The sequence below is a fragment of the Onychostruthus taczanowskii genome, unplaced genomic scaffold (genome assembly GCF_017590055.1).
Source record: "Onychostruthus taczanowskii isolate IOZ18803 unplaced genomic scaffold, ASM1759005v1 scaffold76, whole genome shotgun sequence".
NCBI classification, from domain to species: Eukaryota; Metazoa; Chordata; class Aves; order Passeriformes; family Passeridae; genus Onychostruthus; species Onychostruthus taczanowskii.
The window spans coordinates 2258154-2270757 of record NW_024505450.1 but is presented as its reverse complement, the minus strand read 5'-3'; the positions used below and the strand labels follow the sequence as shown (position 1 = coordinate 2270757).

The window sequence follows — 12604 nt, the reverse complement described above, 5'->3', positions numbered from 1 at the left end:
GGAAAAAATATAGAGTAGCACTAGGAGCTACAGAGCACTGAAATGATCAGGATAGTGCTGGAATTTTTAACAAGAACATCCTGTTGTATTCTTTTATTTATGGCTATTTTAAACATCAGCAGAGTTTCTAAGCACATGCTATATATAGAAGGAGGCACATATCCTATTGCTCATCCCAGTTATCCTTCACCGGCAATGCATTTTACAAGTATTTAAAGAATTGTAAGGAATCAGTTGCTGGTTTAAAACATATGTTTTTAAAACTTTGGGCTGTAAAACTGATCTTACAAAATACAGATGAAGTGTGGTATTCCACTTTCAACTTCTTGCAATGTGATGATTGTTTTCTGTCACGGAGTTACAGCCAAAAAAAAAACCAAAATCAGGGAGATGACTTCTGTTTGTACTTATCTGTACAGAAGGAATCACCCTAGGAGTAACCCTTCAAGCTAAGCTGCCCAAGCATGGTCTGCTCGTTGGAGGATGTGCTCCATTCCCTCCCTGTTCCCAGGTTAGCTTTGCGTAAATGCCTGTAACTCCTGTTTGGGGGCTGGGTAAGACCCCTGAGCTGGGCCATGGTGTTCTCTGCAAGGGGCAGAGCTGAATTTGTGGTGTCATTGTGGAAGTTCAGAAAAGCTCCTAAACTTTAGTTCTTCAGAAGTCTTAAAGTGAGAGCCAGAACAAAGGAATTTCAGTTTCTCTAGCTGTAATAATCTGTCCCTTGTAAGGGGTTCTTCACAGTGATGACACTATTTAGAGAACCGTACTCTTCCTGGCACAGTTTCACTGCCATTGATGCCCCAACTAAGACAAGAATTCGAACATTAATTCTAATTGTTTTTAAGTGAGCCATTGACAGTTTAATCTGCTGCTGAGTGTCCCTGCTGCTTTTCCCAGCGAACAATGTAGAATATAAAGGGCTATTATACTCCCCTGCATCATATGATTTCTTTCCAATATTTGTTGTGTGTCTATATTATTATCACCACTTTAATTAAAGGGATGGGACCACTGTAAGGCCAAAAATGATTTCTTGCTCAGATAAACATCAGTCTCAGAGGCCATGAGATTTATGAGAGCGAGCAGTTGGCCATAGCACAAAGTAGTTGCAAGTTTTTTGTTACAAGACAATATATAACTTTTTATTCCAACGGACAGTTGCCACAAAGTTTGTTTTGCTTTTCTAACCTATCACCTTTACATACTTCTACTGCAATGCAGATACTTTTGTCCAATGGGCTACTGTTACATGCACACACATACCCTTCTATTATAACATCTAAACTCTTAGCTTACTCTATACAATTACACCCTGCATTATAAACCCTTCACCATCTTATTGATAAAGTTTTTTACTTACTTAAGGAATATTCTTATTTATAACTATAGAAACAAAAGTTTATGATTTTCTGCTTACTGTCTGTGTATTTCATTTTTACATCAATCCAAGATTCTCCCAAGGCTGCACATCAAACTCTCCTAAACCCTCCTGTGTCTGTGGAAGTTTCTATTTTTCCTTTTCCCACACATCTGCATTGTTACAATTCCCAATTTGTGTGTGTTAGAACTGTGTTTGAGAATGTTGAAGTGGCACAAACGCCATCGCCGGCCAGGTCTGTGTACAAATCAGGAATGGGACGGGACTGCTAGGAACGTGTCTTGAGCTGTTTTATTTTCAGCATCAGCCTCATTACATGCTTATGACAATGGGAAGATGCCAGCAGCTCACATCCCAGGCAGAAGACAAAGAACTTAATGCTACAACTTTAGAAGTTTTTTGACTAATCACACAAAGCAAAAGCATTTTGACGGTAGTTCTATCCAACCTCTGTAAGCACACATACCTTTGGTTAAAACAATGCTTGCTTGTTTCAAATAAAATACCTGCTTGTAAGCCTTAAAACACAATGCACACAGCTCCATTATTAAGCTTAGAACTTCCTAATATCTCGCTAGATATGCTTTTCTGCAGCTTAGGGAGTTATTCTAGCCAAGCATTAATTAATGCACAGACCATTGTTCCATTTGTCCTTACTTTTCTACTCCTTACATAATTTTTCTGTTGACCAATCTTATGGCCACTGCTTAGCTCTAATCACAGTTCTGCTGTCTCCTAGGGCTGCCTTTTGCAGCTTTCCCAAAACCCTCTGATTTTATGGATTCCCACAAAATGCTACCTTGTAAATGCCATCAAACGCTATCTTGTAAAGCCTTTGACATGCACTTTCATTCCCCCCACCAGACCGAGCCTGAAATCATAGAAGAAACCAACGTTGACCGCGTCAACGAGCCGCGCAATTACAGCAGGGCCCGGCAGGCCAAGGGCCACTCGGAGACATCGACGCTGAGCTCGCAGCCGTCCATCGACGAGGTGCGGCAGCAGATGCACATGCTGCTGGAGGAGGCCTTCAGCCTGGCCTCTGCTGGCCACGGGGGCCAGCCCCGGCACGACGCCTACGGCTCGGCCCCACACCTGCCCTACTCCGAGGTGGTGACCAGCGCCCCCGGCACCATGACCCGGCCGCGGGTGGGCGTGCAGTGGGTGCCCACCTACAGGCCAGAAATGTACCAGTACAGCTTGCCAAGGCCCGTAAGTGGAGCTTCTCTTCACCACGTTGTAATGTCACAAAGGTGCTTCTGTTCTGAGCCACGTTTGTTTTTTTGTTTTTTTTTAAAGTAGTCACATTTAGGTGCTTAAAAACCAGATGCTTACAGAAAATAAGTATGTGTAGGGTGATGTGTATACATATATGTGCATATGTGCTTGCCTAGACACCAACCTTGACTTTGCAGTTGGGAGATGAGTGAGCTACACACATACACAAGGAAAGATTCAGTATCTATTTTAGCAGCAAGGTTGTCTTGTCTAAGTTGTACTAAGTTTAAAAGAACAGGCTGCAGAATACACCGAAGCTTTAAAATAGGCTGTTCAACAGATCCCAAACTATTGGAACCCTGGCTGATGAGAACTTTAGACTTTCTGTGCTGACAGGCTCTGACCCCCAAGAGAATGCTGCACTTGACCTAAAACCATAGGAAAGCTTCCAAAATTAAATGGTAGAACTAAGATTATAAGTGTGTAGTTTGAATAGAAGTGTATAATATCACATAGTAGAAAACTTAAGAGTTTAAAGTTTTAGGATATATTAATACATATAAAACAAGATAGATGTTTTAAGGCAGAAGATAACCCTTCTTCTTTGCCTTCTTCTTCATGGGTTTAAGTAGCATTATATAATCAGGTTAAAAAGTCCACATTACAAGCCAGAGGTACTTAGTTATTAAGTTAAAAGTAAAAATATTTTAGGTATCATTTCTTAATTAAACACTTTATCCTTAAAAAGCCTTGTAGAGACAGAAATACAACTCCATTTTCAGTTTGTTAGAATGAAGTGCTGTAGAACTCACACCAAACTTGTTTGCACATCCCCTTCTAGTCAGTGAATGCATAATAGGAAGCAACGTGGTTTTATGGTTTAACTGTGGTGACATCTGGGTAGCTCTTCTGCCCCACTGGAGAGGTTCACCACTGAATAGCAGCTTGAAATGTGGGCTGTTATTGGCAGTCTTGCACTTACAGCTGTTGGCTTGGGTCTCTAGAGAAGAAATCTAGAGAAGATTTAATTCCAGAGGTCTCTTAGATGACCTTATAACTGACTTTATCCTTCATTTTCTAGCCTCAAGCAGCAGCTAACACGTCCTCACCACACAGCAATAATAAATGAATTAGGAACTTAAACCCAAGGGTGGAAATTGTTAATGGAATTTTGTCGGGGTCTGGACAGCAGTGACACTAGCACTGTACATGCCCTCATGTGGGAAACTGCCCCTGAATTCCCACATATGGTAATGTGAAACTCAACAATATATTTTCTTTTGTGTCAGAGATAAATCTAAACTAGAGGTGATTGCTTTCTGATAAGAAATAGCCCATCTAACAATACCAGTGTGATAAATTGTTCTTTTTAAGGCTTTTTTTTAGTCAGAACTTTTTTTTTTTAAAGAATATATTTCAAATTGAGTCCCTAACTCTGGCTAGAATAAGAAGGTAATGCAGAAAAATGTCCTCAGTTCAAAATCACCATTACCATGACTTCCTTCCATGGCAATAAAAAATACATTAAGGGATGCTGCTTCTGAACTATTCTGAACACAGCTGAAAGCCAGTGGCACTGCCTGCAAAGGTTCAGGTTGGTGCTATTTAAGTCATGCTAAGGTTATTTCTGACACTTTGAAATTGGTCCGATGGAATTCATACAGCATATAATTATATTTTATGGTTAGAATTCGATTAAAAGCTTAAGAGACAGCTAATGGGGAGTCAAATTACCTCAACACTTCAAAGAATCCTGCTAAAATGAAATTGAAAATATTATATGGTGAGAGGTTTTTAAAAAATATAGTAGCCATTCCTCTTATGGTGAATGATTCACTGTTGTCTTTCTAAGACTTATTACTGTCCTAAATCATCTGCGTGTTTGGGACTTTTTGCTTATTTTCCTTTAACTCTAAGACAGAGTTAAATAGTTAAATTCCTTGAAGATGGTTGATTGCCACAGATGAGGATAGCACAGACTGCTAGGCTTTGGATAAGGGCTGGTAATGCATAGTTTTCTGCTTATCAGTTTCATGAATATGCACTGTGCTTCAACTACCCCATTTCCAGGTTTGTTCTCATGGGGATGGAGGGTTGAAATTGAAAATATCCCCAGTTTTGGGGATTAGAGGTACCTGTGCACCGGGATGTGTGTTACCTCTGTAAACCAAGAATTAGTCATTTTTTCCCTTTCTTAAAATTCAGTTCTTAGTGGCAATTAGAAGTCAACATCAACAATGTTACAATTCAAAACACTGAGCATTTTGAAAATGAAAATTTTATCTTTGAAAATTCAAGGGCATTTTTTCTTCTTAGATGGAACAAGTTCAGAGGGGTCCAGAGCCACTCTAGTTCTGTGTTGCTTCAGGTGTCCTCCAAATTGTGGATCTTTAATTTTTTGTAGTCAACTTCTTGGCTAGTCCCACTATCAAACATTTGTGTATCTCTCCAGAGTATGTGCACATCTTTTTTTTAAATTATTATTTTCAATTTTCTTCTCCCTTTTGAGGCTTTCTGTGTGTTTTTCATTTGTTTGGTTGGGCTTTTCTGTACATGTAATAGCAAAATTATCTGTAGCTCTTGTGAGGGAATGCCTGTTTACCGACCTGCCCGTTGGGTGACCTGTGAAAAGAGCATTCCTCCACACGGGGCTCATGCCTTCTCCTGGCAGAGGAAAGCCAGTGAAATGCAAACTCTCCCTGTGGTCCTGGAGCTTCCAAAACATGATGAGTAACACTTGGCTGAATGCTTGGCACCCAGCTGGTGTGCTAAGACTGGAGGATGGAGTTAAAGGGTTGAACGTGTGACACCAGCCCAACAGCCAGCTCCATGCCTTGGTTGATCATGTTGCAGCTTTGGAAATTTGCCCCGCTGAGTCAAGTGAGAGCTGAGACCAGAGAAGAAAACCCTCTCCATCACAAGGCTGGGCCAGTTTCCATCTCTCCTCTTTAGCAGTGCTCTGGAAAGAGGAGTGGGAGTAACAGAGCTCTGGGTCCCAAGGTGAGACCCAGCACCAAACAGGCACTGATGACCAGCACATACAGCCTGAGAGGCTGGTAAAGCATCCCTGTCCTCAGAGCTCCCCTGCATTTAACAGGGGTAAACTGGGAGTATTTTACCAAAATTCAGCCACTTTCAATTACAGCTGCTTAGTATGAAACAGGACAGCTATAAAGGCAAAGCCAAATAAAAAAATTAAATTATTCCTGGATTGCAATTTAGTAATCAATTAAGTAAAATCATTCAATGAGTTAGCAAGGACACTGGTCTTTTAATTCCTATGGATATTTCTGTAATTAGAAGGCAACATAGAATACTTTCACCCAGGACCAATCTGTAAGTGGAAGGTTAGGTAAAATATTTAAATATTGCAACTAGGAAAATGTAGCCTTTAAAACCAACTGCAAAGTTTCTGCTTTGGCCTATAGTTATTTTGTGCTGGCCTAAGAACACAGGTTGAGAGACTTGGGATTGTTCAGCCTGGAGAAGAGACAGCTCCAGACAGACCTTAGAGCACCTTCCAGTACCTAAAGGAGCTACAAGAGAGCTGGAGAGGGATTTTTTACAGGGGTATGGAGTGATAGCACAAGTGAACTGACAGAGGGCAGGGTTGGATTAGATATGGGCAAGAAATTCTGTACTGTGAGGGTGGTGAGGCACTGGAGTAGGCTGCCCAAAAAGTTGTGTATGGCCCATCCATGGAAGTGTTCAAGGCCAGGCTGGATGGGGCTTTGAACAACCTGGTCTGGTGGAAGGACTCCCTGCCTGTTGCAAGGGGCTTGGGCCTGGATGATCTTTAAGGTCCCTTCCAAACCATTCTGTGATTTTTCTTTTCTACATCCTCACAGGTGATACCTTGGGCTCTCGAGGGTTGTAGGAGACAATGGTGCAGGTGTCTGCTGGTGCCTGGACTTTATCCTCCAGAGGATTTATTGTCCTTGGCCCAATGGCAGCTAAACTGCACTTCCTACTTTTAAAAATTATTTATTGGCTTGCTTTTTCGATTGTCAGTGTTGTAGCCACAACAGACTCCTTCACTGGCATTTCTTGCTGAGAGGGTGGCGTGGGGTCTGCACTCTGCTACCTGTGCAGTCTGTCCTGGGTCTCAGGTGGGATTACTGCTGCCTGATTGTTATATACGTTACAGACTTTATAATTTTTCACAAAATAGAGTTTGGAACCCATGCAGAATGTTTTCCTTCTTAATATTTTTGTCTTTTGTTCTTTTTGGGGTTTTGGTTTCTTAGTTTGTTTTTGTCTGGTTGGATTTTTCTTTTGCTAAAAAGCAAGAGATCATTTTAAAAAGATAAATACTTGAAGAGTAAAATTAGGCAAATCTGTGAAATCAGCTGGGTTGTGTTTTTGGTTTGTTGTTTTCCTCTCTGACTCGTTTCACAGTGGTGAAGTGACTTTAATTCTACAATCAGGCTGGTTGGCCAAGAGCCTAAGGGCTCATAAAAATCTTTAACAGGCATCTGTGGTAAAACTTTGATTTCATTTCACTTCTGAACACTTCTTTCCCATTTATATGTTGCCTGCAAGAAAACACCAATGCCCCAACCCATTAGAGAAACTCTAGGAATTTCACTGGAGTTCCCTCCCACAACCACTTTGGTGTGTGGCAGCTCAGGGCAAAGAGGGCTGACTCCTGTCCCCTCTGGACAGACAGCTCCTCAGCGTGGTGGAGCAGATCTTTTTACAGTATTTTTCACTTTAACAGGATTCTCTCTGCCCAGCCATTAGCAAAATATTGCCACTCACACAAAATTGTTCATCTCCCGTGTAAGCAGCAAAATAAAGGCTTAGGTTTTCTATTTTACTTTTCCCCCTGGTATTTCCAGGGCAAGTTGCAGCATATTTGTGAACTGTGATTCCTTAAAATACCTAATACCTCCTTTGATGCCCATATTCCAAACCCAAATCTACCTCTGGGTCTCTGCCCTACACGGCTAAACAGTGTCTGGAGTTGCTTTCCACTCCCAAACATTATCTCATGTGCTGTTCCTTTAAAATAAAAAAGGGGAATAAAAAGGATTTCATGCTTGGCACAAATGCATGCTGAGAGCAAGATGTGGGATAAAAGGCTTGTGGAGCCAGAAGGGAGAGTTCAGGCAGCCTGTGAGGGCACTGCCAGCCTTTGAGATGCAGGAGAGGCACTGCAGACCATTCCACATCCAGCACTATCAGGAGAAATATAGCTGAGGTTTTCTTTGATGCAAATAACATTTGTTTTTTTTCCTTACAGTTCTTTCATTAAAAATCAGTATTTCAAACCCCTGGCTAAGAAATGTAGCAGTGTCTTTTTAGACTTTTTTTCCCCCCACTTAAGTGTAGAAATGCTTTAAATATCATGGTAGCATGGTGAAAGTAAATATTAGGAGACTTTGTAGGTGGAATGCAAGAAAATATTCTTTTCAGAGACATGCCTTTGAGAGTTTCTAACCTGCTTTAAAAGGGATAGCAGTGAGAGGACAGAGAAAGATGCTGTAGTGCTTTTCCCTTGGAGACACATCAAAAATCAGTTTGATAAGTTACCTTTCCTTTTTGTTGACCTAGTTTTGCAGGTATTTGAGAATGAAGGCATTTGGAATATGGTCTAAATATGTAATTTTACAAGATGATTACAGAAAGACAGTGTTTTCTGATACATAGTGTGGGATTTATATTGCCAAATTCCAATCTAAATGTAGGTGGTAAGTCTGAAATAATCATGTAAATCCTGTAGGCTCTTTCTCTGGGCAGGAGACAGAGTGTGACTCATCCCATGTGTTTTAATGTGCTTTTAACTTTCACTGCTGTTTGTGGAGGAGCTTCTCTGGGTAAACCAGATACCTCTTATTTAGAGGACCAAAGTCCCACCACTGGACCCCATTTTTTTTTTCAAAATGCCAGTGTCTTGATAGTGGTCAGCCTCACCCAAATTTTTTATTTGTTATTCCTCTGATTTTATCTTTATCCTCATGCATTGCTCTGAAGATTCGTCATGCAAAAGGAGGCTTTGTCTCATCCACAACTGAAAAAAAAATCACAACTAAATAATAAAACAAAAAACAATAGGAAAACAGAACCCTCACCCATGAAGTAGTGAAGCACCTAGTGAGATATCATTAGAGATTCCTCTAAGTGTATTTGGAAAAAATTATGGCCTCTAATCTATAGCAGTGCAAAGGATTTAGGAGGAAAATGTTGTCCTTCATGTCATTTCTTGGGTGCCCTGGGTTTCATGCACATAATTACTCCTCCTTCACATGTATTGGTGATGGAATTCACAATTACTGCAGGCAAATTGCTTAATTTTGTGACTTTGTGGGTGGGCCTGGTGTTCCTCAGGATCAGTCTGCCTTTTCAGAACTGTTTGGGGCCCTTGTTGCTGTGTTGGAAAGTTACAGTTATTGGGGGTTTTGTGGAAAATTTTCTTTGCATCTCTTGAAGGCTGAAAGGAAGAGGTTGAAACATGTCTTGCTCACAGGCAGCTTCACTGCAGTACACACTGCTCTGAGGGTTCTTTCTGAATCTTTGAAATGCTTTTTTTCCTGGAGAAAGTGAAAATACTCAGGTCTTTTTCCCATGATCCAAAGCAGTTGTTGAGTCTCACATAATCACAACAGATCTGCTTTGCCAGCAGGTTGCAGACGTGTAACACTGTCACAGAGACAGTGTTTAATATATTTTATTTTAATTAGACTTCATCTTGTCTCTGAGCTAATTTTCAGGTTTTCTTCCACATTCAAAAATCACCAAAGCACTGTAAATTCCCAAATAAATGGAATTATTATTGATGGCCCAAAAAGTTACCTTCCAGTTGACTGGCACAGAGAGCAACTATTTAATTTCTGATTTTGGTTTGTTTTTCAATTTGACTGAGATCTACTGGTGTTTCAGAAAATATTTATTTTTCTCTTTTACAGGCTTATAGATTTTCTCAGCTTCCTGAGATGGTAATGGGTTCTCCTCCCCCACCTGTCCCTCCCAGAACGGGTCCTGTGGCTGTTGCCTCTCTCAGGAGGTATTTATCTGTTATTTTATTTTAGGCATGGTCTCTAAAACCCACTGTCATAATAAGAACTGGTGCAAACCCTGAAGAGGTACTTAAAAAGATACATTCATGAAATTAGAAACATGTTGTTTTTATTTCACTTTAACACAAAATGAAATAACAATGAATTTTCTATTAGCCTGTCTGTGTCAATAAAATTAGGAACTGCAGGCTCTTGTTTGTTTTAGAGCATTCTTTGCCTCAGCTGTCATAATGGCGTGCTGGATTGAGGCAGATGATTCACACCATCATTCTCCTGCTTTCCTGGACTTGCAACATTTCCAAAGACCTTGGCACTTCCTAAGTGTAGTAATGTTATTTACCACAGTGCTCTCCTGCTGTATGATACCATGCCACCTACACTGTAGACTGGGTGGTGAATTATGGTAAAGCTCTGGTGAATTAATTATGGTAAAGCTCTGGTTTTACAAACACAGGCATTTGTTTGAAGCAGCAAGCTTCAAACTTATACAATGCTTTGGTAAAAAGAGCAACCAGGCTAAAAGGGCTGTTTACAAACTTCTCCAGACTTCTCCAGACTTGTGTTGTGCAGTTGTTCTCCAGATTTCTGTCATGCCAGGGCAAAGTTGGACACACTGCTCCTCACTGGCTTGTCCTGCTCTAGCTGATAGGCGTGTATGTGGCTACAAATCACATCTGTAGGTCAGAATGACAAAAAGTTGTATTTGTTTTCTTTCTTAACGCACAGGTCTACATCAGATATTGGCAGCAAAGTGAGAATACCTGAGTCCAGTGGAGCAGATCAGGCCCAGCATCATGATCAGACGCCTTTTGCACCGGGCTCCAGAGCTCCCATGTCTGTTGGTCCACTCGAACAATCAGCTTTTCAATCAGGTGACAAAATAGTGCGGGTTCAACTTTGGGAGCCTTATAAGTTATTTTAGATAGAAATGAAAGTATGGGATATAGAAATAAGGATGATTATTTGAGGAAAGACTGTATTAGGTGGGGTTTTTCCTGGTGCAGCTGAAGGAGCCCTGCAGAGGATGGCCTGTCCCTTTGTAAGTGCCCCAGCTGCACCTAAAATACTCATCCTGCAGCAGCACCAGGAAATGGCCTTTTCTGAAGGTAGGATCCAGCAGTAATGTCCCAGATGTTCTCTGTTTAAGTATGCCATTCTGCTGGCACAATAATCAGGACTATGAATTGATAAAACCCAGCAAAACTGTAGAATTTTTAGGGAGGATATAGAGGGTGTTGGTAGCAAAATAAGTTGCGGTATTGGGACAGCTGCGTGACTTGTTTGTGTTGCGTTTTGTACCAACCAAGCAAAGTGGGAGAGACAGGCAATAGGGGAGAAATGAGGGGAGAAATGAGTTAGATCCTTCCAATATTTTGTCAGTCAAGAATACTGATCCAAGTTCTTGAAAACTTTTTAAAGGCTCCCTTTCCCCTTGAGAAACTTTACCCCTACCCTTGTCACAACAGGGGGCTACTGAGGAAGGCAGGTTGAAGGTACATGGCCCTTTCCCTTCAAAACACAAGGCAGTAGTGCTATTCAAGGTCAAAGGTAATCTGTTAGCTCTTCACCTCTCCTGTTCTGGAGAACATAGTTTCTGCCCAGAACTTGTCTTTGGTCTAAAAGTCCCATTTTAAAAGGTCTAGTCAGTTCCTGGTCCTTTTGATACGAGTTGTATTTATAAATTAATTGATTTAATCATGAGATTTTTTTATGGTGTCTGGATAATATTTAGCTGGAAAAAAAATTTTCAAATGGGTTTTTATTGGCAAAATGTGTTTTCTTGAAGCATTATGGAAAAGAGCTTACAATATTCAAAAGAATTTTCCATTAGTTCCAAGCTTTGAAATTAGTAGGTTTGTTAGACATTGCTCTGTTAATCTGCCAGAAAGAAATTCTTTCTTAGCTTCCTCAGAAGTAACAGAGAGTTATCTGCATTGTCTTTGACATCACTGACTTAGAATCATAATGTGGCTAAGCAAATGAGTTGTCAATTAATTAAATGCAGTAGGTTTGAAGGATCCATTCTACTCTCACTTATTGTCATGCCTTCTGCAAACGGTGCAGTACCTGAAAGGAGCAGATGCTCACACTCTCATTTCAAAACATTTCAAGCTATGAAATGTGCCACACTACCTAGACCTCTTCTTTATGTGTGCAGTAATGGGGTCTGTGGGATACACTTTTTGATTGGATCCAGTGATGGGGAGATTTTATTACTGTGTGTTGCTGAAGGGTGGCTGCAGTTCAGAAGAGACAAAATGACCTTCCTTTACATTGTGGAGTTTGCCAGAATAATTCTGGGAGTAGTTGAAGGAAACTTTCATATATGACAGGTGCTACAAAAGGGTGTAATACAGGCAAGTAAAGACAAGGATCATTGTGAGAAATGTGCAGTTGTAATGCAAGGTTTCTAATGCTCTGATATGAAAATAAGTTTTTATAGCCTCAATACATGAAGAAACATTGCTGCAGGTGCTGATTTGCAATGTTAATGCCTAATCTCACTCTCATGCAGCCCAGTATCAGCTCTGAGATAAGGACATTGCAATAATAATTTAGGATAAGGTACAGCATTAGCCATTTGAATATTCATTTTGAGTAGTAGCTCCTTTTGTTGTGGTTAAATTAAAAGAGTGTTTTGGTGTGGAAGCCATGTGCCATGTACAGGAGCAGCACTTTCTTCTCTGTACATGTATGAAGAATGCTCATTTTCAGCCTTGCTAACTCATTTAAAATAGGAACCCTTGTCCTGTTTATGACCTGGAAGGACAAATGATTGACCACACCTCTTCTCTTAGCCCACCCTCTTCCAAACCATGGGGCTGGAGGAATTGGGATAGAGGTGGTATGTTTCTGCTCTGGAGAAAAATGCGCCACAAACCATATTTGACTCCTCTTTTTTACCCCTGATTGCATCCACAGCAATTCTGGCCTGAGACTCTGTGGGAGGTCATTGAGAAAGTGTAAATATCTGGGTTTATGGAGACTG

The 12604-nt window shown here is 40.7% G+C and overlaps 1 protein-coding gene across 1 annotated transcript in view; it reads left to right on the top strand.

Annotated features, from left to right (window-relative positions):
* Positions 1 to 12604, top strand: part of KIAA1549L (KIAA1549 like) — a 106044-nt gene that overhangs the window by 87832 nt on the left and 5608 nt on the right. Inside the window, exons 18-20 of the mRNA XM_041423250.1 lie at positions 2243 to 2590; positions 9505 to 9602; positions 10342 to 10487. Coding sequence (XP_041279184.1) covers positions 2243 to 2590; positions 9505 to 9602; positions 10342 to 10487 — 592 coding nt within the window. The remainder of the gene's footprint in view (positions 1 to 2242; positions 2591 to 9504; positions 9603 to 10341; positions 10488 to 12604) is intronic.